This window comes from Ctenopharyngodon idella, chromosome 12, assembly GCF_019924925.1.
Source record: "Ctenopharyngodon idella isolate HZGC_01 chromosome 12, HZGC01, whole genome shotgun sequence".
Classification (NCBI taxonomy): Eukaryota; Metazoa; Chordata; class Actinopteri; order Cypriniformes; family Xenocyprididae; genus Ctenopharyngodon; species Ctenopharyngodon idella.
Window position 1 is genome coordinate 14,282,474 of NC_067231.1, and position 27,584 is coordinate 14,310,057.

The window sequence follows — 27,584 nt, forward strand, 5'->3', positions numbered from 1 at the left end:
CAAATTCAATATACACCTTATTGATGATGCATACTATGTACATGCAGATGAGCCCCTAGAACATAAACATTGTGTTTTCCACATTAAGCATTTTAGAATGTCTTGTTTTTAGTGATTTGAAATACATGTATCACAAGTGCCCAAAACTAGCATTTTGTTGACACATATTTTTCTTCTTGTGGTTATCTAAATATCCGTGGCTTGAAATAGATGGAAAATTGACGCCTGTGCTGCAGTTCTACATCTGTGGCCAAAAGTATTGTCAGTGACAAGTTTTGTGCTTCACAAAGTTGTGGTGTCTATTTACACTGGCCCTGGCACAACATGACCAGCTAACATCATTTCACTAATCATCAGCACATGTGAAAGTGTGAAGTCAGGTGAAATCACTATAATTCTGATTTTATAATAAGAGCAAACAGGACTGGAGGGAAGACATGCTTTCAATCACTGTTCTTATTTCAGCCATGGTTATTGCCAAAGAAAACATGCAGCCATCATTGCCTTGCATCAAAATGGCCTCATTTGCAAGGAAATTACTGCAGAGAATATTGAAAGAACCATTTACCAGATAATCAAAAACTTCAAGGAGAGAGGTTTAACTGCAGTGAAGAAGGCTTCAGGACATTCCAGAGTGTCCAGCAAGCACCAGGATGTCTCCTTCTGAGGAGTCAGCTATGGATTCATGTCTCCACCAGCGCAGAGTTTGCTCAATATTGGCAGCAGGTGGGTGTGAGTGCATCCGCACACACACTGAGGCGAAGACTTTTGGACAACGGCCTGATGTCAAGAAGGGCAGCAAAGAAGCCACTTCTCTCCAAGAAAAACATCATGGACAAACTGAAATTCTGCAGGAAATACAAGGATTGGACAGCAGAAGACTAGTACAAAGTTATTTTCTCAGATGAAAATTTTCCCCTTCTGAATTTTTTAGACAAATCTATTGTCCAGAGAAGAAAAGGTGAGTTGTGTGTTGTGCCAACAGTGAAGCATCCTGAGACCGTTCATGTGGTTGCTTTTCATTCAAGGGAGTCGGCTCTCTTACAGTTCTGCCCAAAAACACTGCCATGAATAAAGAATGTTGTCAAAAACTTCTCAACTATCTTCAACTTCTCCCAACTATCCAGGAGTAATTTGGTGATGATCTGTGCATTTTCCACCATGATGGGGCACCATGTCACAAGGCAAGAGTGAAAATTAAGTGGCTCGGAGATTACATTTTGCATCTTAAACCCATAGAGAACCTGTGGTCAGGCCTCAAAAGGCGTGTAGACAAGCAGAAGCCCATAAAATTATCAAGTCTGAGCACTAACAAGGCAAGAATGGATCACCATCATGCAGGACTTGGCCCAGAAGCTAATGTCCAGCATCCCAGAGCGAATTGCAGAGGTTATGAAGAAGAGTCAACACTGTAACTGTTTGCATATTGAATGTTTTTGCCAATAAAAGTCTTTAAAACTTATGAAATGCTTATTGTTTTCCAGTATACCATAGAAACATGAACAAATGATCTTTATATACTGAAGCAGCAAACTTTGCAAAACACAAAATTATGTTTCTGCCAATCAGGGCCATCGGTCGCGGGGCGAAAGGTGGTGGTGACGATTCTAGACATTTTTTTTGCAACTGTGTTTAGTACGTCGTAAAGAATATAGAGGTCAAAGATGTCTGACAGTACACTAGCACTCGTGGCTATTTTGCAAAACTGAGAAGTTTTAATCTTTAAAGTGTTTTTTTTTTTTTTTTTTGTCGCTGGAAAGTGAATGACACTGATTGCGCCGCTCAAACGGAATTTCAGCCCTCACTTTCGTAACACTGACACGCAGCAGATGTTTTAGCCTTAGATAACTTGCCTTGATCCCTATTTGCTCGCGGAGTGAATACATACAGCTGAAACGACCAATAAACTACCGCGCCTCATTGAATATGAAACAACAGGCACACTGAAAAGAAATTCATTGGTCAAAATGTTCAACCCTACGAAAATAAGGCAATTTGAGGTGGGACTAGTTAAGTAACTTCGTGGTTAGGACAGACCTTGTGACCGCAATAAAAAGTTTCAGAATTCTCTGTGCTGCATCAAATTACTCTTCATGTGAGAGACATTGATTAATTGAAAGCTCTAATTAAGCGTCTCCTTCATCAAGCTTGTTCCCAGTTGTTGAGAAACTGATACTATTTTGACATGTCTTCAGATATTCCGGAAATATTCAAAGCCTTGCTTGAGTACCCCTTCTCTGTCCCTTCGATTGATGACAACGGTAAGAATTTCTCTATTGGCTCAATGTAAATCGTGACACTCCTATTTACCCGTATTCCTACTATATGTAAAGTAGTCTATTTTGTAATTGCCACAATTGGTATGCTGCAGGATTGCACTTGTGACATTAGATATTACACCAGGCATTAAAAAAGATTAAGTGGTTCAGAATATAACGTAAATGGACTGAGTTTCCAGTAAAAAGTAATGCATTACTAAAAAGTAATGCATCCTTATTTAATGAACATGAACGTTTTCTTTTCATGATTCAATAGCAAATATTGTGTATTGAGAAATTGTTTACTAACATCTTGTTTTTTGCTGTATTACATTACTAAATTGTATTTGCAATTAAACTGTTAATATTATAGCAAAAAATGCCTTAACCTAGTTTTTCCTTCTCCCTGGGGCGGCCTGTTCCAATCTACATATTTATTTAGCAAATTATCCTGTTCTTAGAGTCACTGCATCTTGACAGCATGAAGACTGGTGTATCAAGTAATTGTCTAAATCTAATGCAAAAATGAAAAACGTTTTATTTCACTAGGATAAATTATGAAAAAAAAAATCTTCAGAACTATATGATTATTAAGTAGAACAGACATGCTAAGTGGGACTGATATTTTAAAAATGATGACACGGATACTTTTGTGTTCATTAAATAATACCCTGCAATCACTGATTGTTAATTTGTAATGTATCGTATGCAAGAAATCATATAGAACAGATCATGAAATATGACCGAATAACATATATTGTACATCACCTGTCGTAATCCCAAGGGCAAGATATTTACAACCTCATTCTACAGGTGAGACGCGATATTTTTCCTATTCCTTTTCTGCTTCGTGATTGGTGTCTATGTACACATTGCGCACATGAGTGCACGTGCGAGGCCATGTGCCAATACCCACTATAGGCTGAATAAGATACATGCTGTTCTCCCGCGAGACTTGAGCTGCAATGACGAAGCATATTATTGTGTTAATCTCTAACGCTGTTTTGTTCTTACTTATTAGTTAAGGCTTAATATGTTTTTAGGTCAATAGTAAAATGAGTTGATTTAGAATAAATTGGTCTATTATTAATTACAGAAGCGTAAAAGGCATGCGATTTTAAAGCTTTATATGGCAAATATGTCCATAGTCTATATTGCCAGTGTATCTATATGGATCTCGTGACACGTTTTTATAACATATTAGAGAAAAATACATTTTGATCTAACAATAAGGAGACCCTTTCAATATATGTCTCGACCCTTTTGAAGTCAACTACCCTTCATTTTACGCCAGACACGCCTCTGTGTTGTGTCTGATTAGTTATTCATAAGATGAGAGCCGCAACCAACCTATCCACATCGAAAAACAGTGTTTTTTTCTACAAAAGGGGCGTGGACTATAAAACACTGTTCTGTATCTAACTGGAAAATCGGGTCAAACACAGAAATAGAATCTGATAGAAAGGTCTATTAGAGTCTAATAGAAAGGTGTCGACTGGCGAGGCGATTTCTTTTTTTTCCTGTAGTACCTAAGGCATTGAAGACATTTAAATATTTTTCTGAATTAAACCAGGGATTTGAAGTCGCTTCTAAAGTTGAGCTATTCTCACGCGCTGTCAGAAGCGTCGGTAAAAATGGACGTGGAACCTATTTCCGTCACTGTGGACTCAGGCACTGATACTCCGATTGCCTTTCCAGTAGTTTTAAAGAAAATCATGGAAATTCCGCCACCGAATCTTCTCGAAGGCGATGATGGTAAGTGCCTCTGCACCAGTCGGGCGTTTATGGCTGCGCAGCTTGCGGTCGGTGCTCGCTGCATTGCAGAATTCTTATCGTCAAATGCACCATGTATGTTAATTTTAACGACAGACCAGGAATCATTTCCTCGTTATGTAAATACAGAAAGTGTTTTTGTACTGTTTATAACTTGGTTCGCGGCACGTAATGTCTCACGGTTGCAAGCTCAAAAAACTGGATGGAACTAGCCTAGTGATGATGTTCGCTTCCTGAATGAATCCTTCTTTAGAATCCGACCTGAATTAGTTAAAAAAAGTTAAACAACGATTCGTTATTTTAGTACTATTTAATGTACATGCAAATTATATAGATGTTATAAATTATTTTTCTATGCTTAATCTTGCCTGTAGCAAACTGAACTGAGATAAAATTAAAGCAATCGTTTTTTTCCCGGTTCTTTGAATGTTTTGTTCTCAAGAACCGGCTAGTGGGAATGAGTCAAACTTCCAGTCAGTAAAGGGAACTGATACAGTTTTTTCCCTAAAAGTTGCGGTTATATCTACCAAGTAACAGAACTTTAAAATCATATCATACCTTTATTACTGTGAAAATGTACCAGTCATTTTGTTAAATTTATTTTCTGAGGTGAATATTTGTTGCCCATTCTAGATACTTACAGTATTTTGGTTGAGACCCTCTATGTGTTGGATTGCCAGTCTTTCTGATGCAAGATTTGGGATTTGAATAAAATATTTTGTCTGTCACAATTTGTTTATTGTGGTCATTTTGATATTGCAGAAAATGATAAAGAGAAACTCTTTGAGGACGTGGACTCTGGAGGGGTCAGTGGAATGGGGCCATCAGCCGCCTTAACGCCTGCCATCTGGGAAAAGACCATTCCCTATGATAGCGAAACCTTCCACCTGGAATACATGGATCTGGAGGAATTTCTCATGGAGAATGGCATTAATGCCACCGAGGATGAGGATCAGCTAAAGAGTCTTGGAACGGAAAACTTACAGCTGACAACTGAAAAACCATCCACAACCTCTACAAGCGAGACAGCCCCAGCAATCTCTCTTATGTCAGTCATGGAACTGGATCAGTGTGAGGAGGAAGTGGTCACAATCACGGCATCCAGTTCTAGCTCAACAGACACCAAATCAGGTCAGCAGATTGAGAACGGAACACAGTGTACTTTCTGTCACAACGCACTAAAATCCATTACATGGTTAAGCTGTTTATCATGAAGATCAAGTCAGCAACGATCAAGTGATATTCAAACATTCAATTAAAATAGCAAGAAATGTCTGGAAGTAATAAAACAGTACTAGATTTAGATTTCATTTTATTGTTGGTATTTACTCATTCACTTTTCACCACAGATGAGGACCGTGTGACGCCAGACCCCATTGATCCAGACGATATTGAGGTAGAGATCAACTTCGAACCGGATCCCACAGACCTTGTGCTCTCCAGCATACCCGGAGGTGAACTGTTTAATCCCCGCAAACATCGCTTCTCCGAGGAGGAGCTGAAGCCTCAACCTATGATCAAGAAAGCAAAGAAAGTATTTGTGCCTGAGGAGAAGAAGGTAAATACACTAAAACTTCATCTAATATTAAAATGTAATCACTGCCCGAAATACTACCGTAATATTGTGTAACATTACACTTGAACTCTGATCAAGAAAGCCAAGCAAGTGTTTGTGCCTGAGGCCCAGAACTTAATTTTACAGTTACACCCTAAATGTGAACTTAGTGATGATGATTTCAGAGAGTGTATTGTGTAAATATATATTAAACAGTTGTAATTTATAACAACACTATGTCATTCTCAAAATATAGACTACTTCCACAACATTTGTTTTTATGTCCACTCACTATTTCAGGACGACAAATACTGGCAGCGGAGGAAGAAGAATAATATTGCAGCAAAACGTTCACGAGATGCCAGGAGGCTTAAAGAGAATCAGATCACAGTACGAGCGGCCTTCCTGGAGCGAGAGAACTCGGTGTTGAGGCAGGAAGTGGCAGAGTTACGCAAGGACTTTGGGCGCTGCAAGAACGTTGTGGCACGCTATGAAGCAAAATACGGGCCGCTGTAAGGGACAGTTGTGCACACAATGAATTTACATATAAAAACATTCAACTCAGCTCCCATAAAACCCATGTGAAGTAGTACACTGTTCTTAATGTGATGATTTACAACTTTTTCTCTTCTTTTTCAAGTGCACCGGCTGAGGACCTCTAAACAATTATTGATTTATTTGCGTTGTCGAAAGGCAATAAATTAATAATGGTATGGAATGAAGAGGAGAAGACAGGAGATAAGTGAATGAATGATTCAGACTGTAGAGCGAAGTGATATTCATATGATTATTAATCCTGTCAGCCACTCTTATCAATACAATAATCTTACTTTCAGAGCAACAGCATACCCAATAATATGCTTTTTTTGTAATGCATCAAGGTAGAAAAGGTCTTTCCCCATACCTTTTCCTGCTTTATGGTTGTTTTAAGTAATAATATGCGTTGGAAGTCAATGGTCTTTATTTACAAACAACGACTGGCATTCAACTTCAATATACTTTCTTATCAGTATGTTTATCCCTGAAAAATGATATTAATTCTAAGAATTCCTTTAACAAATTTGGTACATTGTACCACTAAGTGGTTCATTTTTATCTGCAACATTAGCTATTATTGAAATATGGGGAGAATGTATCACTCTAAAAGTATGTAATTACAGGTAACTGTAAAAAAAACTGTAAGCAGGAATTGTAAATGTATCATGTTTTGTTCTGCAAAAAAAGGTCAATGTTTTGTCTGTCAGCAAGTGGTAGAATTCATCAGAAAATGTACTGAAAATATGTGCACTGTATATCTGCAAAACGAAACAAATATTTAGACGGAGTCTTTTATAACTCAGTAGATCTTCTAAAATCATACCTTGTTTACTTCACCATAGTGGTTTGCCCTTTCTGGGACTCATGGAGGTCAGTTTATGTACAGAAATAACACTCTGTACATGTGACGGATCTTGTATCTGTTTAGAACTCAGCAAAACAAATGAAGTGATGATATAGGAGTTTTTTTCAAATGTATCATATGATATATATTTTTTTAGATAACTTCAAATATTTCACAAAAATGGCTTCGCAGTGTGAACCACATCATTTATAGCTCAGTCAACAAGGATCCGTAAGTGTCTTCAGCTGAGTGCTTGTTTATAAAGGGCACTAGTGTGTTACAAATCAGAAACCAAACGCAAACCTCTTGTAAGGGCATCGGCCCCCTGCTCGCCACTGTCCTGCTTTTTCAGGTACATGTTTTGTGCACTTGTCTCTGTCCTTTTGAAACATGTAGGGTGCTTCTCAAACGGAAGGCTGCATCCTAGTGAGGCTGTGTTCTTCCTAGTCCAGTCCTTAGAAGGTTTGGAGGCTAGAGACGGTCTAGTAAATGCGCATGGCTACGTCACATGTTCATGTTCACACAATTCATGTGTGAATTGGAAGGTGTGCAAAAGATGCGAAGGATACACTTGATGCATCCTTCAAAACGAAGGCTGCCTTTAAACGATCCTTTAAATTGAGACATCCTTAAACAGAGCTTGATGACGTGCAGCCAAGATATGTAGCCTTAACTAGGACGCAGCCTTCTGATTGAGAAGCACCCGTAATATCATCAGGGAAAAAAGATGAAGATAGAGGTTTAATTCACAAACAGACAATATCTTGTGCTCGCCGTCTATTGTTGTGAAGTGGAAGATAGTCTGATGTTTATTACCAAGTTTCATTTCACAATACATGTGACCACATTTGTCCTTTTTTATGTGTTTTGTGGAAAGGGAATATGATATGTAATGTAATCCTTACCAAAGCTAACTTGAAATATAACGCTGAAAATAACATTTTCTGTAGCTTATACAAAACGACTCCACTTAAATCAGGTGTTTAAACTTTTCATATTTGTGGTCTGTAGACACTCTTTAATGGTGCACTTACAGTTTGTCATTGTCCTTGAGCTTCCTTTCTGACGAGTGTGAAGCGTGAGACGGTGAGGTGAGGAACAACAATAAAATAAAATGTGGCTTAATGGCTGTTCTGAAAAGAATAGCGAGTTTCTCTCATGAAGCATTCTTCTATTGAATTAGAAGAGAACTCGGTTGCGTATATGAGATGCCAACTTTGTTGCAGTAACAAATTTTTATTTTGTCAGATTTGAATGTTTTTCTAATTGTTATTCTTTTTTTGAGGAAAGAATTTTCTTTTGTAAGTCTTATAAATGTTTTCTCAGTGTCTTGGCCGTTTTATGTTGTACATATTATTAAAGAACTCAAAGTTGTGTCTTGCCTATGTCATTAATTTTAATTTTTTTAACCATGCATTAATCACAAAATTATTTTATGCCTAAGAGAATTATGACTAACTGAATCTCAAATTTCAGATGGTAGAGTGTTGTGTAACAGAAGGGAAAAAAAAAAAAAAAAGTTGCATAACACAAAGAGGGAGGGGCTAAAAAGGCAGCGTGACATGCTGATATTGACACAAACAAATTCCAGTCTGAAAAAGAACTAGATGGTTTTTCATCAGAAGTAAAAGTATTAGTAAAATGGGTAACACTGTGTCTACGCTGGACACAACAAAAGTAATTTATAATAATCATAATAGTAATCACAGTGTTGCGGTCTACAGTCTACACTTGATGCGGCGCGATAAATTCCTGGCAGTAAACTGATCCCCGTTCCAGGGTTGCCAGGTTTTCACAACAAAACTAGCCCAATCGCGTTTCAGGGGGGCTCCCCCGATAAAAATAGCAAATTAATGAACTAAGAGTAACTTCAATTATCAATACATTTGTTACAGTATTTAATCTTTTTTAACATTCATTGTTAGTTTATGTTAGCTCAGGTCCATTAAATCAGTGGTTCCCAACTAGGGGTCCTCAGTGATCCTCCATTTAGGCCGCATTAATTTAATTATTAAAATGTTACATTAAACAAAAATTAAATTAAATTAATTAAAAAATACATTTAAAACAAGGCACCACCTCTCTCGTAGGTATTCTGTGATTGTTTCCGATCACCCCAGGCCGTTTCTCATCGTGCTGCTGTGAAATACAGACTCAAAACGCAAACTTTCTCAGTTGGAAAAAGAAAACCAGTGTCGCTAATAAGGTTTTGATGGTTGACGTTTGTAATGAAGGTAAAGACGATTACAGTGACATAAAGCAGTCGTACATAAGGTGTGCGCGAGTCCGTTATTATGCGCAAACAAACCGCACATTTGCGCTCTCGACTCACTGATCGCATGAACAAAATTAATGTACTGTGAGTGTTTTATAACGGATGCTCGCCGAACAAGCGTGTTTTGGAGAAGTTTGAGAGGATCAGTGGTGTTATATGTGTTTAATAATTTTGAATGGATCCGCATAGTATTTAAATTCAGTCCTTTGGTATCTCCCTGTGGTCTTGTTTGGTATGGCAGGTTGCCTTGTGCTTATTTGTTTAGTTACTGTATAACTGAGCAGAATAAGTACTTTTAAGTTGTAAAGAATGTCTGCAAAACAGAACACTGAAGGTGTTCATGTATTAGGGAATGTTATTATAAAGTGCTACCATAAAATAAATTTTATATATACATTTATTTTATGGTAACACTTTACAACAAGGTTCCCTAATACATAATTGAAATTAAAAGTCCTATCTATCTATAGAACTTGTTTCATTTTGTTCTTATTCTTTCCTTCCTGTGACAGGGTGGCCCAGAAGAGTTTATATTGAATTAAATTATTAAATCAATTTATTTTGAAACAAAAATACCAATAACACACAGGTTGGCATAATGCTGGACTTTTAATTATAAATGTTCGAAATAAACCAGGACTCTTATTTTGAAATGCCTATACTACTTCCAGCTGTTCATTTAAAAAGATGAGGGAGATAAAAAATGCAATCTTACAACCTTCTAACCATTTTATAAAAAAAAAATTAAGTGTGTTAATAGCTAAGAAAATATTAGAAGCCTGTAAATGTATTTTAAGTATCAAATCAAACGAAACAGAATAATCAACAAAACAACATTTAAAAAAAAATCTTTTTATTGTATCAACAAAATGGAAAACTCTTGTACAGGAAAACTGCGACAAACAAAATCCCCGTTTCTTCACCTCTTCTTGAAGCCATATTTTTTTCTCTCATAGAAAAGGTCAGTCTTCGAGCTGCCGAGGTTCACAATCTTGGGGCAGCCGTCCCTCTGTGAAACAATGAAGGCGACAGTTCAGAAACTTATAGTAACATAATAAAAAGCATGCATCCAAAACCAAACACATCATAATTACATTTGACATTTTATTCAATATGAGATTAAGAAGTTACCCAAGTACTGAGGAAAGGGATATATGATTACACATCCCTGATACTGGGCAATACAGATTTAGATTTAGCATCAGTCAGGCAAACCATTCTTAAGCAGAGTCAAATGAACAGCAGATTTACTCACGTCTTTCTCCTGGATGGTGCACTCTTTGCAGTAGTAGGCATCAGAAACTCCAGGACCTCCACAGATGACACAGCGACCTTGGTAAGATCCATAGTTGCATTCATCACAAATACGAACTAGTGTGCACGGCCTGACATAAGAGTCACAGATAACGCATTTGCCATCACCTTAAAAAGAAAAGAAACAGACATTTGTTGAGTTAGAGCATAACATTGTAGCAGTACCATCCTGATCACACATAACTTGCTTTCCAAGACGAAGCCTAACACAGCAAAGTAAAATATACAGTGCCACTTAAAAGTTTGTGAACCCCTTGCAGAATCTGTGAAAATGTGAAAAATTAACAAAATAAGAGAGATCATACAAAATGCATGTTATTTTTTATTTAGTACTGTCCTGAGTAAGATATTTTACATAAAAGATGTTTACATATAATTCACAAGACAAAAAAAAAAGCTGAATTTATTAAAATGACCCCATTCAAAAGTTTGTGAACCATTGATTCTTAATACTGTGTGTGGTTACCTGGATGATCTACGACTGTTTTTGTTTTGTGATGGTTGTTCATGAGTCCCTTGTTTGTTCTGAGCAGTTAAACTGAGCTCTGTTCTTCAGAAAAATCCTCCAGGTCCTGCAGATTCTTCAGATTTCAAGCATTTTTTGCATATTTGAACCCTTTACACCAGTGACTGGATGATTTTGAGATCCATCTTTTCACACTGAGGACAATTGAGGGACTCAAACACAACTAATAAAAAAGGTTCAAACATTCACTGATGCTCCAGAAGGAAACATGATGCATTAAGAGCCGGGGGGTGAAAACTTTTTGAATTTGAAGATCAAGGTAAATTGTACTTAATTTGTCTCCAGGAAACAAGTAAGTATCTTCTGTTGCTTCCCAAGGGCAGTACTAAATGAAGAAAATTGATATTTAAACAAAATAAGAAAAATTTGGAAATCTTTATCCTGTTCAAAAGTTTTCACCCCTGACTCTTAATGCATCGTGCTTCCTTCTGGAGCATCAGTGAATGTTTGAACCTTTTTTAATAGTTGTGTTTGAGTCCCTCAGTTGTCCTCCATGTGAAAAGATGGATCTCAAAATCATTCAGTCACTGCTGTAAAGGGTTCAAATATGCAAAAGATGCTGGAAATCTGAAGAATTTGCAGGGCCTGGAGGATTTTTCTGAAGAACAGAGCTCAGTTTAACTGCTCAGGACAAACAAGGGACTCATGAACAACCATCACAAAACAAAAAAAAAAAAAAAAAAAAAAAGGACAGTCGTAGATCATCCAGGTAACCACACACAGTATTAAGAATCAATGGTTCACAAACTTTTGAATGGGGTCATTTTAATAAATTCAGCTATTTTTTGTCTTGTGAATTATATGTAAACATATTTTATGTAAAATATCTTAATCAGGACAGTACTAAAAAAAATAACATGCATTTTGTATTATCTCTTTTACTTTTTCACAGATTCTGCAAGGGGTTCACAAACTTTCAAGTGGCACTGTACTTTGAGCTTCAAGTGTGTGCCTAAATGGTCAAATACACACATAAAATGTCAAAATATATAATAACAACAATAATAATAAAATGAAGTTCATGGTTCTCTGATGCTGGTCACGGTCACGACATGCATATATGTATGCAATTATTGAGGACATTTTTTTTACTTACATTATTTATCCTACTATTCTGCTGTGGTATTGACATCAATAAAACTGAGAATTGTTAAATTTTGCAGGTATCTAAAACTTTGATATCATAGCAACCTTATTTCCAGCAAAATATACTTGATTACATAATCGCAATAAATTACGGTTAAATTACATATATAAGGTTTTGGTCATATCTCTCTCTCCCACTTATAAGCATGTTAAATAATCGTGATTATGATTTTTGTCATTATTGAGCAGCCATATTTCTACCATTGTGGCATATATCAATCACTTGGAGCTCATGGTAGTTCTGTCTTGAAATGTTTGTGTTATTGTTAATCAATTTCTCTATAAAAATAAGAATATTTTGCTACTGTTGGAGAGTATTTATTTAGTATGCACATAAAAAGTGATTAATTTTCCTAAACATCTGTAAATCAAATGTAGAATTTTATTCAATATTAAAAATATAAAATGAGAAGAAACTTTGAAATTAAAGAAAAATGTACGCTTCAAATGTCACACTGTTAAAGCCTCGAACATAATACGATAAAGTCCAAAACTTACATTTTTCACACAGTCTTCCGATGGCTGCAAAGAAAAAAAAAAAAAAGATAAAATTAGATGTAACGCACTTTATACTTGATAAAAATGAAACCATGCAAATGAACAAATCAGCAAAGGGTAATGTTACAAAAAAAAAAGAAATAAAAGAAAAAAAGATTATGACAATACTGTCCTTCAGCTACTAAACAAACGACAAAGTAACGTACCTTTGCATCTGTTGCTACAATGCTTAACCAGATTTTTTTCTCAGAATAAATATCTGGTTTAAGCCGTTAACTGGTAACTAACAAAGTAACTTAGCCAGGTAGATATATAAACTGTTGCCTAAATAAATAATTTAATCACCTCCCACTTTAATTTCAATTAGACTATTCATTCATCCGATTTTAGCACTTGCGAACATTCACTGCCTTGTTAGCCATAAATTTGTACGTTAAATACATTAAATAAGAATTAAACTTATGTATTAAACACTTTTCACAAAATCTAGATCTAAAAAATAGAAAGCATTACCGACTCCAGCCTGTTTCCTGCAAAAAATCAAATCTGGATGATGTTTTGCCATTATAAAAGAACAAACGCAGCCAGCTAGCGAGATACTAGCGGCGATGCAGCGATGACCTTCGAACTTCCTTCTTCTGGTTTTTCGGATTGAAGGCAGCGCAGCAACTTACTGCCACCTACTGGACACAATACAACACGACCATAGGTGACAAATATGCCATGTAGTAGGGTAGAGAATAGAGATGATAAAAAAATAATCAAAGGCAAGCACATATTCGACCAAATGTGTACTAAATAATAAAGATATCAGACACGTGTTTCATAACGAAAAGAAACTTATCCGAAAAAGGGGACATTTTATTGAAATTCCAATTTTCAATTTCCATTTCTCTGGATAAAGGTCTGGAAAAACATGAATTCTGCGTTTCAAATAAAACAGGAGAAATTCAGGTGAATATTTTACACAACCCACCCAACACATTTGATTTCTATGTTTGCAGATGCTGGAAAAGAATGTTCTTTTTGTAAAATTACTAATGTCATTTGTTCTATGATTATCAAATTGTATAAAATCTCTGGACAGAGTCCAAATTTTTTTGTCTCTGAAAAATATTCTAGGTGTAATGTTAATTTTGTAATTAACATTTTCAACATACGTTTAATATTTTTCACTTGCTTGTCTTTTTAATACAGTCAAGAATAGGAACAATAGGCCTACTTCTATTGTAAAATATGGTAACACTTTACAATAAGGTCCCATTAGTTAAAATTAGCATTATCTAACAACGAACAATGGGCCTACGTTTGTTATATTATTTATTAATCTTTATTAACGTTAGTTAATAAAAAATACAACTTTCATTGTTAGTTCATGGTCCATTAAATAATATGATATTATCAGATGCAACAATTTATTTTAAAAAATGATTACCAAATGTTGAAATTAATAAAAACGCATTTTTTTTTTGTTCATGTTAACTAATGTTAAAAAGTGAAACCTTACTGTAAGTGTTACCTAAAAAATTATGAATCTGTGTTTGGCTTTATATATTTTAATCTTTTTAAATATATGTTTGAATATTGTAATGTTTGTAGATAGATCACGGGTTTAGGAAATATTATTAGAAATGTTTGTTTAATTTTGGACAAGGTCCTAAAAGCAAGAGATGAACACCTGGATAAGATATTACTAAAATGTGCAATTATTTTCATTCTCCATGTTTGTTGACACGTTTTTTATGTTAATAATTAATAAGAAAAAATATGTGGATCTTAAATTGTTGGTCTTTTAAAACAAGACACAATTACATCCAAATATTTCAACATCCTTCCAAGACAATGAGTTCATATACCCGCACGTCATATTCTAGCGTCACATCTTTGTCAGTGAACAAAATGGCAACCTACTGCTTAACCGTCGCCCGGCTTCAGGTACATGAAAATCTATATTTTATATTGTCAACACGCATGGTTTAGATTCGTTAATGCATTTATAAATGCCATCTAGAGCTGTGCTTGATAGTTTGAGTTGCACGCAATGAGTAATCTGAATCTTTTCGTGCTGAAATCTGCTCATGAAGTGCTTACAGGTCATTGTGGCCAAGGATGTCATAGCAGACGCGTTTGCGCTGCTGCACCGCGCTGATGGCGTATATTCTTTATTTCCAGCTTTTTCATACAAGACAGCCGAAGCACGAAACCAGAAACACTCACAGCTATTTTATTGATTCGACCATTGTGTGTTTTTAATGTCTGGCTGTTTGGTTTTAGTCGCAAGGTGAACACAAGGTTAAAACAGCACAGTGAGGATAACGGCGCTGTCAGTGTAGATTAACCGCTACTTTACATAACAACGCGATATCCTCGAATCCAAATATTACATTTTATCTATCTAGCATTATTATATGCATTTTTAAATTGGCATAGCCGAACACCTGAGGTTTGATCACATTGAGCGAAGTGAGCAGCTGTGATTTCAAAAATAAAATACTCTGGTAATCTATACTAATGTTGACATTAATAATATGAGCCTGAAAACATATATGTAGGCAGTCCGAACAATCTGGTAACATGTTCGTGTCCACATGAGGCTGAAAAAATATACCTCAGAGATAACCTTGATGCTGTCATGGTTTTATCATTGGCATCACAGGTATGACAATATGTTGTGGTCAAGATTGAGTAGATATATTGACTATTTATTTGATTAGATGTAAGATATATTTATTTGTTTTGTATGTCAAATGTATGTTTTTTTTTTTAGTACACAAAATCCCAAGAAGTCTCAGACTTTTCTCTAGAAAATATAGATTATTATTAATATTAATTACAATGTTCTCAAAAGTATTTAATCCACTAAAATGTTCTTTTTAGAAGAGAATTATCTGGAAGTCATGGAAATATAATGGGTCAAAGACGTTGGAACCTTGTTTATAAACTAGTTGTTTACTATGTAATTTCTGAGTTTGTGTTCCAGCTCTTTGTGTACTGATTCTCTGTTTGTTTATTCCAGCTCGCTCTGGGTCAGGGTGCCCGGCGCTTTCATGTGGCGGCAGCTCTCAACGCCAAGGCCCAGGTGTCCATGAGCCGCTTTGAGCCAAGCTCTTACGTCAACTATGACAAGCTTCGCTCAAATATTGACATTGTGCGCAAAAGGTCAGATAGCATTACGGTGTTTTGCACTCAATTTTATTTGCTTCTGCCCTTTTTATCTTTAATAGGGTGTCTCTGTGGCTATTTTTTTACTTTTACAGAAGAATTTTTGGTTAGTTTAAAAAAAATATTGTCCTAACTTTTTCCAAGTGCTTTACATGTGAAATTGTTCCAGACTCAATCGGCCACTCACCCTGTCAGAGAAGATTGTCTATGGCCATCTGGATGACCCGGCTGGACAGGAAATCGCTCGAGGGCGCACATACTTGCGCCTGCGACCCGATCGAGTTGCTATGCAAGATGCAACAGCACAGATGGCCATGCTGCAGTTCATCAGCAGTGGACTCCCAAGAGTGGCAGTGCCATCCACCATCCACTGTGACCATCTTATTGAGGCCCAGACCGGAGGAGCCCAAGATCTACAGAGGGCAAAGGTGAATGATGCCATATAGGAATGTTGTTGAAAGAGTACCATGCATATGATTGTTCTGGATATGCCTGATTAAGGTAAAAAATTAGCTTAAAGATGATGTTTGTACTGTATGAACAAAAGTCACTTTTATTGTTCACTGATTTTATTCCTTTATTTCATTATTGCATTGTTTCAATCCTTTTCCCTGCTGCCAACCAGGAAGTGAATCAAGAGGTTTACAGTTTCCTTGCTAGCGCTGGAGCTAAATATGGTGTTGGCTTTTGGAAACCTGGCTCTGGGATAATCCATCAGGTACTGGAGAAAACTTTTGACTAGTTGTTAACCAGTATGGCTTTTTTTCAGGTGGTTGGTCCATGATTTTTATAATATAATATAATGTAATGTAATGTAATATAATATAACATTATATTATATTATATTACATTATAATATATTACATTATGTTATATTATATTTTATATTGTAATAAAATAAATTACAATTAACATATAAGTTGCACATAAGATGTATACGTATTTTTTTTCATAATACTTCATGTTCATAAAGTCAGAGTAATGGATGTGATTTTTTCCATATTTATGCATTCTGTATTTTCCGACCTGAAGTATGGCCCATGTGAATTGTGTAAATCTGAGGAAAACATGTCAATCATCTTATCAAATTTATTATGAGGTGTTTATTACCAATAAATTTAAACTAATTTGCTTGAAAAGCAAAGACATTAAGAATTTAGGATATTGTAATTTTACTGAAGTTCTGTAAAATATTATCCATTTTTTATTTGATAGCACAAAAATGTTATTGCAATAGTAATATTGTTTTATTGATTTAATTTTTACAAGTCATATTCCTTCTTTTTTGTTCTTAGCTGATCACAGGCCTGCAGTTTTGTTGCAAGCAAACCATATGAATCAACCTTTTTTTATTTATTTTTTTTATAAAGATTATCTTGGAGAACTATGCGTACCCTGGAGTCATGTTGATTGGTACAGACTCTCACACCCCTAACGGTGGTGGTCTGGGCTGCATCTGCATTGGAGTTGGTGGAGCTGATGCTGTTGATGTCATGGCAGGCATCCCCTGGGAGCTGAAGTGCCCAAACGTAAGCTGCTATTGCCCTGTTTCCATTTTACTGAACACTTGCTGTCTAAAATTGGGCAACTGGAAGTGTTTATTTACAGGTTATATCTGTTTTTCCAGGTCATCGGTGTGAAACTAACAGGCACATTATCTGGCTGGACCTCACCAAAAGATGTCATCCTTAAAGTTGCTGGAATTTTGACTGTGAAGGGTGGCACTGGTGCCATTGTGGAGTACCACGGCCCTGGTGTAGACTCTATCTCCTGCACAGGTGAAAACTTGCTTAAGCAATATTTGGACTGGATTAATTTTCTAAAGAATGTTTGAGATACAATTATTAATATTGGACATCATTTCAAGGGAAATTAAAGTGGTAACCCATACTCTGAATTTGTCCTCTGCATTTAACCCATCCAAGTTAGTGCACACACATTAGGAGTAGTGAGTAGTGAACACACACACTGCAAATCGTGGACACACACACCCGGAGCAGTGGGCAACCATTTGCTGTGGCGCCCGGGGAGTGATTGGGGATTAGGTGCCTTGCTCAAGGGCATCTCATTCATTTCCTGCCGGTATTGAGAATCAAACCCGCAACTTTCGGGTTACCGGTCTGACTCTCTAACCATTAGGCCACGACTGCTCCATTATATATATCATTGTGTCATTTCATCATTCGTATCAGCATCAACAACTTAATTTGTTAATTATAAGATAGTTAGTTATATGGTAGTTAAGTTAGGGATCATACCTGTAGCTTCTATTACAGTGACCATTTTGAGCAGTTTTGGGATTTAACTTTCCTTCCTTAATTTGTTTCAACTGTTACTTTGAGCTGAAAGTCTGTATCCAAAATGGAAGGATCTAAATACATAATTATAGTGCACTAGGGTGTGCCACGATAAATTTAGCTTTAGTTATGGTGTTCAACGAAGGTCATAATGAATGAGAAGTTTTAAGACATTATTGTCCAGATGGAATTAGGTTTTTCAGAGTATGGCAGTTAGAGGATGGCAATTAGCTGACTTGTAATTTAGTATGTAATTTGCTTCGTAATTTTTATAGTTTAGGTGAAGAAAAACGGGCATGTTGAATACTACAGAGCCCCTAAAGCTACATGGTGATGGAAAAAATATGAGATGGTTTTGCGTTTACTTGCAAAACTTTTGTGTTTGCTTTCATTATGTCCCTTTAGGGGCTCCGTAGAATACGGATGGGAATAAAACCACTTGTAAATCTGTGAAAAACAAATGCACCAGGTCTAATATGAATGTTTCTAGTTTCTGTCTTATCACACTGTCTTCTCCATGTCAGTCTCTGTCAAAAAACATTTCACACTACAGAACTTTAATTACAGACAGGTCTAGATATTTACTTAGATCTAGATTAGGTCTAGATATTTAATTGCCTCAGATTTTGGGTTTTTGTCGGCGATCTCTATTAACTGTCGGCGAGCTCAAAATCAGGGCTAAAATCGTGTACAGTGTAGGTGGCATAAGGAAGTACACTTTTCGTGCAGTCGTAAACTGAATATGCTTTTGGGATTTCTAATCAGGAATGGCCACCATCTGTAATATGGGTGCTGAAATTGGAGCCACCACCTCTGTGTTTCCTTACAACCACCGTATGAGGACTTACTTGGAGAAGACTGGTCGTGGAGGTGAGCAGCGGTAATCTTTCATTAATGGATAATTTAACTGCTTCCTCAAAAGTTCGGCCTCTCATTTCACTTTTCCCTCACAGAAATCGCTGCTCTAGCAGATGAGAACCAAGATCTGCTGGTACCTGACTCTGGTTGTCAGTACGACCAACTGATCGAACTTAATCTAAGTGAGGTAAGAGCAGGTCAGTTAAGGTAAGTAAGTTGAATGTATCTTAGTTACAGTAAAGCATTAATAATTAATGCACTCCAACATGTTTTATAATACTCCCTTACAGCTGAAGCCTCACATCAATGGCCCATTTACTCCTGACCTGGCCCACCCTGTTTCAGACATCGGGTCTGTCGCTGAGAAGAATGGCTGGCCACTGGAGGTTAAAGTTGGTCAGTGATTTAGAGTCCACCCCATTTTAATGGCCTTTAATAGACTTTTATTATTCACTAAAGTGGCTCCCTGTCATGAACACGCTGTCTGTGCCTGAACATTACAGGTCTGATTGGAAGCTGCACCAACTCCAGTTATGAGGACATGGGCAGAGCTGCCTCCTTGGCCAAACAAGCACTCGACAAAGGACTCAAATGCAAAGCCCAGTTCACAGTCACCCCTGGGTCCGAGCAGATTCGTGCCACGATTGAGCGAGATGGCTATGTGAGTCTGTGTTGGAGAGCTCTGGGATTTTGTTATTTGAAATGGCTTTATTGGTTGTGTGTATGTCCAAAATACTTAATTGTTCTGCATTTAGCCTAACAATTGAATGTGTGTCTTTACCTGCAGGCTAAAGTGTTGAGGGATGTTGGTGGAGTTGTCCTGGCTAATGCCTGTGGACCCTGCATTGGTCAGTGGGACAGGTAAAGTATTTGTCTTCAACACTGGTTTTAATTCAACATTGCAGATTTTCTTTTGTTCACTACCGTTCAAAAGTTTGGGGTATATAATATTGTGAAATATTATTACAATTTATACTACAGGGTTGTTGAATGCTTGATTCTGATTGGTTGATGAACAAATCTTCAAATCATGGCCACATTACAAACTCGGGTTTGCATTATTTTCTAATAATTAATGACTGGTTGTCAATTACCCTGATTTCGATTTTAATACATTTTAAAATGTAACTTATTCCTGTGGTGGCAAAGCTGATTTTTATTTTTTTTTTTTATTTTTTTTTTTTTTCCAGCACCCATTACTCCAGTCTTAAGTGTCCCATGATCATTCTAATATGCTGATTTGTTGCTTAATGAACATTTCCCATTATTAATGTTGAAAACATTAAAAATAGTCTTTTGAACCATCCCTTTTTGACATTATAAATGTTTTACTGTAACTTTTGATCAATTTTAAAGCATTCTTGCTGAATGAAAGTAAAAAAAACCCCCAGCTTATAATCCTACTGACCCAAAGTTTTGGTGTGAATATAAAATGACAAACAAAAGTAATATGTACGGAAACATGTACAGCTAGCCAGCTATTATCACAAAATAAAGCATGATAGGGGTGAGTCTTTTATCTGTTTATTTAGCAAAAATGGTCAATGACTGTACATTTTACCAGTTAATACAGGGTTACTTGCTAAAATAATGGGTATGAAATTGATTTCAGTTGATTCATTGTATTATGTGAGAAGAGAGAGAGCTCTGAGTCATATGAGAGATATAAAACTAGCAAAATCAGGTGCCTGGCACAATGGTCATAATTTAGCATCATTATACAAAAATATTTGACCTTAATTCCACGATTGACCAATCAGAACCAAGTAATTCAAAGAACTGTGTAATAAAGCTATGTAATAAAGCCATGTCATAAACCAATAAAATCTTTCTTGCAGACGTGACGTTAAGAAGGGAGAAAAGAACACCATTGTTACATCATTCAACAGAAACTTCACAGCCAGAAATGATGCTAACCCTGCCACTCATGCTTTTGTCACCTCACCAGAGGTATTTTGCAGTTGACCTGTTTTTTTTCTTTTCCCAAAACCATTTGTATTCAGTCTTGCCAATTTATTTATTCTTTCCCTTTTTCATGTCATTTGTTGTCTTGCAGATTGTCACAGCCCTTGCCATTGCAGGCACACTGAATTTCAACCCTGAGACTGACTTTCTCACAGCCCCCAATGGAGAGAAGTTTAAACTGGTGCCGCCCACAGGAGATGAGCTTCCTACTCTTGATTTCGATCCAGGTCAGGACACCTACCAGCACCCACCACCTGATGGGTCTGGTCTGAAAGTAGATGTTAACCCTCAGAGCAACCGTCTGCAGCTGCTCGAGCCCTTCGACAAATGGAGTGGAAAAGACCTTGAGGACCTCCAAGTGCTCATCAAGGTAAAGTTTTAGTCATGGATGTTTGAAAATCTGGATTTCAATATCACTCTGAACAATGTAACTCCTTTTTTCAGGTAAAAGGAAAGTGCACCACCGACCACATCAGTGCTGCTGGACCCTGGCTGAAGTTCCGTGGCCACCTCGATAACATTTCCAATAACCTTCTCATTGGTGCCGTTAATATTGAGAATGATGCTGTCAATAAAATTCGCAACCTTCTGACTGGAGAGTTTGGTGGCGTCCCTGATGTTGCCCGCTATTACAAAGTAAGAGCTTCTTTTTTATTTTATTTTTGTCATTATGCTTTCTGCCTTTGCATTTGTATTCATAAGGATTTCTGGATGTTCTGTAATTTCCCTCTTGCAGAAGCACAATGTTTCATGGGTAGTTGTAGGCGATGAAAACTACGGTGAGGGTTCCAGCAGAGAGCATGCGGCTCTGGAGCCCAGACATCTAGGAGGGAGGGCCATCATTGTGAAGAGCTTTGCTAGAATCCATGGTAAATGAATTTGAATGCAAACACCTTTTTTGATGTTTAAAGCCAAGCTTCTCATTTAGCAATTGATTTTAATTAATCTGTCATTACTGTCAACAGAAACTAACTTAAAGAAACAGGGTCTGCTGCCCCTCACCTTCTCCAATCCTGCTGATTATGACAAAATCCGCCCAGATGATAAAATCTCCATTGTAGGGCTTAAGAGCTTTGCCCCTGGAAAGGTAAGATCTATTCTGTTAAACAGTTCCTAGTTTATATACATCTTTCCTGGTAGTCTCAGGTAGGGCTGGGCAGTATGACTTTGCTATATCGCGGTATGTAAATTTATAGCACTATTGACACTTCAGAGTAATGAAATACATGAATGAGAATATAAAGAACAGGACGTGCTTGATGTTAAAAGAGTTATAAGCGCAATATATCCTGAAAAGGATCTCGGTGCGGTGCTCGAGCTGACTGGCACACTGCCAAAATGCGTGCACAGAAAGCTGCCTCTCTCAGAGGGCCATCGTGAATTTGGGACATGCTCGATGTTAAGAGCGTTAAGCAAAACAAGCAATGAAAAAGAACTCGCACACGCTGACTGACATGCACAGGGCTCCAGACTGCGACTAAATGGTCGCATTTTGCAACCTTTTTTTTCTGCCAGTGCGACTAAATTTTGTTAGAGGTTGCACTGGTGCCACCACCACATTGCACAACTGATAAGAGCTGCCATTTCTGTTTCATATGAGAAAGGGCAAACTATACGATAGTGAAACGAAACAGCACTACTCGTTTGAGCTGTGCAGCCATTTATCAGCACTGAGCAATAATATACAGCACAGCGTGAGCCGATCTCGTTCACGTGACACTGCTTACTACACACCGCTGGGAGATCCAGTAAGAAAGCTTTTGAATTCGCAGCAAAATTAATAACATCGCTGCGAGATCTAGTGGGAAGCATTCAAATTTACAGAATTCTCTGCTTTAGACCACAGATATCAGATCAAATAGCGCTGACGTGGAAACCAGGAGAAACGGTGTGCCACGAACAAGTTAAAGGGTTAGTTCACCCATTAAATGAAATTTCTGTCATTAATTACTCACTCTCATGTCATTCCACACCCGTAAGACCTTTGTTCAGTGCAGGCTTCCTTGTTTACGTCTGAATGCCAACTCAGTATTGGCCGAAGCTGAACACATGAGCAGCACGACGCATGCATGTGATGCTGACACATGATCCGGCCAATAATGAGTGAGCATTCGGATGTAAATAAGGAAGCGCTGCACCGAGTTCACTACGTATGACAATGGTTCAAATTGTTGAATAAAGTAATTATTTTGTTTTGTTTTTGCGCACAAAAAGTATTCTCGTCGCTTCATAACATTAAGGTTGAACCACTGCAGTTGTTTATTTTAACCATGTTTTTACTACCTTTCTGGACACCAAAAGTGCAATGACGTTGCTGCGTATGTGAGGATCAGATACCCTCGGATTTCATCAAAAATATCTTAATTTGTGTTCCGGAGATGAACAAAGGTCTTAGAGGTTTGGAACGACATGAGGGTGAGTAATAAATGACAGAATTTTCATTTTTGGGTGAACTAACCCTTTAAGGCTCTCCAGTCCACAAATCACCATGGATTTAATGTGGTAACGCTTACTGAAACTATGGTATTGTGGCAGAAATACTCAAATGCTTTTACATTATTAATTTCAGTGTTCATGCAAACTTTTGAGAGTGAAATTCAAGCATTTTTCAAGGACTTTTTAATGTGCTTCACACATTTTCCAGCACTTAAAAGCTCTAAATATTATCCAATTTTAATGTTATTTTTAATGTGATGATTTGTAAAAGTAAAAGTTTAAAGATGAAGGAAAACTAACACTTCTAGGCAAACAAAACTTTAAAAAAGACATGAAATTACCACTAGATGGTGGCAGAGAAGCACTTCTTGATTCCTTAATAAATGGAAAAGTAGGAAGAGTCACAAAGTCTCATCAAAAACAAAACGTCTTCAAATTGTGACTGAATTACACACAAAGCAAGTGAAGAGCGCTCCTTTTTATAATCACTGAAGCTGTCGGTCAGTGATTATAAAAACTGAAACAGCGCCACCTTCTCTAGAACTTAGTGGCACCAGCGCCACTGCTCTCAAGTGTTAGTCTGGAGCCCCCAGCTTGAATGGTTGAATACACGCAATTATGTCAAAATGCCCATCATGTGGAGTATTCATGTAAACAGCTGGTTATGTCTCAAGTGAAAGTAAACAGTTGGGTATAAACTGTATGTGTATCAGTCGGGTGTGCCTCATAGGACCTTAAAAGTGAAGCTGCGGGCTCTATGATCGCCCCCTGGTGGCTGGATGCAGTACAGGTCATAAACCCCGCCCTCTCCATGTAAAATGAATGGCACTTGAGTCAAAATAAAAAAAATAAATGACACTTCCAATCAAATTTTCTGAAAGATGGTTTTGGTCATTTAAGGTAGTTGTTATCACGCTGATATATGTTCAATTGTTCGTTTTTGTGATAAGTTAGATTTTAGCTAGCAATTTGATGCTATAGAAATGGGGCGTGTCATTATGATTGACGTTATGAGGACTGTCGGAGCTTCGAGGGGAGATTGAAGATATATAACTAACTATTAATTTTCGCACCGACAAAATGAGTTGTTTAGCAGTAAACTGTACTAACCGACCTACAGGATCTGACGGCTCACTGAGCTTTTTTCGTAACGTTAAATGTAGGCTTTATAAGCTAATTAATAAATGTTATTAGCTAAGATAACACGCCTAACGTTAGCCATGATGGGAAAAAGCAGGTGATCGTTATCTGGCAGTTAGTAATTATTTTTATAGGTATAAAATAATAATTAGCAGGACAAAACAAATGATAGCCTACTCTAATTAATTATAGAGCACTGTCTACAGCAGTCGATCTCCTGTGACGTAAGTTCAACTTGATTTAAAATGGCAGGACCGTTTCTGACATTTTAGTTGTTTCTAGTGGCATATTATTGAGTTTATCTATTGAATTTGCGGTTTCAAAAATATGATTGCTCTAGAAACAATGTTATTTTACAGGTAGAATTTTAAATTATGTATAATCATGTATAATTTATGTATTTAAAATATATCAATTACGATATGTTGTTTTGACCGAGTTATCACTAGTATTTTATTTGAAAAACGAACAATGTACATTAATAAACATTCAAATAAATGTAAACTCCTCTTTGCCAGATGTAATTAAGCCATTGTTTAAGCCAAATGAAAAAAGGAAGGAAAAAAGAAAAATATAATAAACAATAGATAATAAAACAATTAGGTGATGCAGACGTCTGGCCGGAAGTTTGATACCGCGACTCCGCCTCTGGGCTCTACTGACGACTCCTTCTGCGCATGCTCAGGCTCCAAACTGACGTTTTTGCGTAACATGTCAACGGCCCATCATCGTACATTTTACGTTCAGTTCATTACAATGGAAGGAAGCGGCGTCACATCGTCCATCTTTTTTAAAACCTACTGTCATTAATGTGAATCAAACAAAAGAGAAAATAACTTACTGCTCTTGACTAACTTTTTTTAGCTTTAATAAGAACAAATTTATATTTAATTCATACAGTAAAGACTATGCAATATTTTATTTTTAATTACATTTCTGTACTAATTCTAACTACATGTTAAATAAACCTGTTGTACCTGAAAAACTTTAATTCATATTTTTGTTATATTGTATTTGTCCTATTATTTGTAATTTGCTGCTTTTTTCTTATTTTTAATAACAGAAATGAGGTAAAATAACACAAAATATCAATATTGTGATATATTTCGTTATTAAGAAATAAAAGTTCTCATATCGTGAAATAAGAATTTGGTCATATCGCCCACCCCCAGTCTCAGGATGTAGCCTGTTTTGTAAATCTGTAATTCTGTAAATTTGCTTTTCTTTTTTTTTTTTGTAATTTATTGTTTGTAATTTGTTTTCTTTTAGCCACTTAATGCCATCATCAAGCATATTGACGGAAGCACGGAAACTATCGAGTTGAACCACACCTTCAATGAAACCCAGATTGAATGGTTCAAAGCAGGCTCCGCCCTCAACAGAATGAAAGAGCTTCAGAAATGAGTGTGATTGGCCATAAATATACATATATGGGAGGGGGAGGGGTTATGCATCAAACAGGAGGATTGGTATGTGTATGAAAGGTTTAAATGCTCATGTAATTATGAACTGAAGTATACACAATACATTTTCAAAACTGTGCTGCATAGACAAGTCATGTTAATATACAAACTTCTCAAAGATATATATATATAATACATTGCAGGGCAGATGAAAGACGTTAAGTTTAGCAACTGTAATGCTTATAAATTTCTAGCTGGGTCTGTGTTTATTGCAGAATGGAGAATTTAAAAGAAAGTTAGCCTACAAAAGATGCTAAGCACATAAGTGTTAGTGGGAGACACCAGAGTTTAATTCATAAAATCATCCAAATATGTGTTCAGGCAACTGTTGATTTTTAATTTCTGTTATTTGTAATATTACACTGAGCTGTAATGAGAGCTGCTTGTGAATTTTTTTTTTTTTTTTTTTGTCTTGTTGTCTGCTCTGTTGATGGAATGATATCTTATTTCACACAATTCTAACATCTGCTTTTCTCCTTTCATAATAATTGGCTTTCTTATTCATGTGAGCTTGAAACTTGACCAGTTATTGTTCATGTAGCTATTCTTACTGTGAGTCAGAGTGACTTGTCTATGCCTGTTCTCCAAACCTTGGCAGATCTTGTCATACACAACACCAAAACCTTTCAAATGTGTCTGTACTGAATGCACAGCAGGTCAAGTCTATTAATGTTTTAAACAATGCTTATTTATGAACATTTGCAAAGAATCTCGAATGTGCATTATCTTAAGTGTTTTGGATGACAGTTATTGAATAATGGATCAGTAATTAGATCTCCAACCTCTTGAGCACTTTTTCTGTATATTTGAGTGCCCTTTTTTGTAGGGTTGTTTTTCGTTTCTTTCAGTTGTACCCATGTCGAAGCAGTGACATCAATCACTCTGACCAGCAGAATATAACAACTACTAAGATACCAAGTTGTAAATTACTAGCTTTGTCTGAGTCAACATGTTTGTGCTCATCAGATGAACTTTACTGCTGCTTGTAACACCTCACAAACACAGCCTCTTGATAATAACTCCATTATTTTCCTTTATTCTTTTTTTTTTCTTGTTCTTGAGGAAATTAATGCTGATCAGTCACAGTGGGTTATAAAATAAAATAAAATTCAAATAACTGGGTCTTTGTTATTGTATGTATTAGACTTATATGCCTGTTTTTGCAACATTATATTGTATACACTAAATTGGTATACTCTCTCTCTCTCTCTCTCTCTCTCTATATATATATATACATATACACACACACACACACACACACACACACACACTATGGGCCCCCAGCCTTACATTTAAAAGGCAGCAATATATTATAAAGACTCAATTTATACTGTAATATATATATATATATATATATATATATATATATATATATTATAAATGTGTAAAATAGTATTTGGAAAATATTTAAGCTACTATTACATTGTTAAATAGCTATTTTTATTCTACTTATAGTATTATATCTTTTTTTACTCTATTATTTATTTATTTTTTCTATTTTTATACTGTTTTTCTCTAAACATTTCCACGGACCCAC

General features: G+C 36.4%; 3 protein-coding genes across 4 annotated transcripts; 2 read left to right on the plus strand and 1 right to left on the minus strand.

The window, feature by feature from the left end:
* Nucleotides 1-1,994: 1,994 nt before the first annotated feature.
* Nucleotides 1,995-8,341, plus strand: tefa (TEF transcription factor, PAR bZIP family member a). Of its 2 annotated transcripts, none has more exons than XM_051913980.1 (5): nt 1,995-2,261; nt 4,794-5,162; nt 5,381-5,589; nt 5,887-6,098; nt 6,227-8,341. In XM_051913980.1, exons 1-5 carry the CDS (start codon nt 2,186-2,188, stop codon nt 6,246-6,248), a joined length of 888 nt encoding a protein of 295 aa, XP_051769940.1. In that variant the 5' UTR covers nt 1,995-2,185; the 3' UTR covers nt 6,249-8,341. The 2 variants fall into 2 exon arrangements, with proteins under 2 accessions (XP_051769940.1, XP_051769939.1); XM_051913979.1 differs by lacking the exon at nt 1,995-2,261 and adding an exon at nt 3,671-4,013.
* A 1,737-nt stretch (nt 8,342-10,078) lies between these two features.
* On the minus strand, nt 10,079-13,419 carry phf5a (PHD finger protein 5A). Its single transcript, XM_051915506.1, has 4 exons — nt 13,240-13,419; nt 12,727-12,750; nt 10,498-10,664; nt 10,079-10,251 (listed from the first exon to the last, which is right to left on the minus strand). The coding sequence occupies exons 1-4, from the start codon at nt 13,289-13,291 to the stop codon at nt 10,162-10,164; spliced, it is 333 nt and encodes a 110-aa protein (XP_051771466.1). The 5' UTR covers nt 13,292-13,419; the 3' UTR covers nt 10,079-10,161.
* A 1,132-nt stretch (nt 13,420-14,551) lies between these two features.
* Nucleotides 14,552-27,164, plus strand: aco2 (aconitase 2, mitochondrial). The gene is made up of 17 exons (XM_051914808.1): nt 14,552-14,661; nt 15,743-15,885; nt 16,058-16,316; nt 16,514-16,606; nt 17,259-17,417; nt 17,516-17,666; nt 18,951-19,055; nt 19,139-19,230; nt 19,334-19,439; nt 19,547-19,704; nt 19,831-19,904; nt 20,882-20,993; nt 21,100-21,378; nt 21,453-21,644; nt 21,745-21,877; nt 21,974-22,095; nt 25,854-27,164. The coding sequence occupies exons 1-17, from the start codon at nt 14,569-14,571 to the stop codon at nt 25,986-25,988; spliced, it is 2,406 nt and encodes an 801-aa protein (XP_051770768.1). The 5' UTR covers nt 14,552-14,568; the 3' UTR covers nt 25,989-27,164.
* The last annotated feature ends 420 nt before the right edge of the window (nt 27,165-27,584 follow it).

Coding starts and splice junctions, on each gene's coding strand:
- tefa (XM_051913979.1), top strand. CDS start 3,893: ATGGACGTGGAACCTATTTCCGTCACTGTGGACTCAGGCACTGATACT. Junction 4,014..4,793: donor TCTTCTCGAAGGCGATGATG/GTAAGTGCCTCT, acceptor TTGATATTGCAG/AAAATGATAAAGAGAAACTC. Junction 6,099..6,226: donor GAAGCAAAATACGGGCCGCT/GTAAGGGACAGT, acceptor TTCTTTTTCAAG/TGCACCGGCTGAGGACCTCT.
- phf5a (XM_051915506.1), bottom strand. CDS start 13,291: ATGGCAAAACATCATCCAGATTTGATTTTTTGCAGGAAACAGGCTGGA. Junction 12,751..13,239: donor CAGGAAACAGGCTGGAGTCG/GTAATGCTTTCT, acceptor TTTTCTTTGCAG/CCATCGGAAGACTGTGTGAA. Junction 10,665..12,726: donor CGGAAGACTGTGTGAAAAAT/GTAAGTTTTGGA, acceptor TTTCTTTTTAAG/GTGATGGCAAATGCGTTATC.
- aco2 (XM_051914808.1), top strand. CDS start 14,569: ATGAGTTCATATACCCGCACGTCATATTCTAGCGTCACATCTTTGTCA. Junction 19,440..19,546: donor GCCACTGGAGGTTAAAGTTG/GTCAGTGATTTA, acceptor TGAACATTACAG/GTCTGATTGGAAGCTGCACC. Junction 22,096..25,853: donor AGAGCTTTGCCCCTGGAAAG/GTAAGATCTATT, acceptor GTTTTCTTTTAG/CCACTTAATGCCATCATCAA.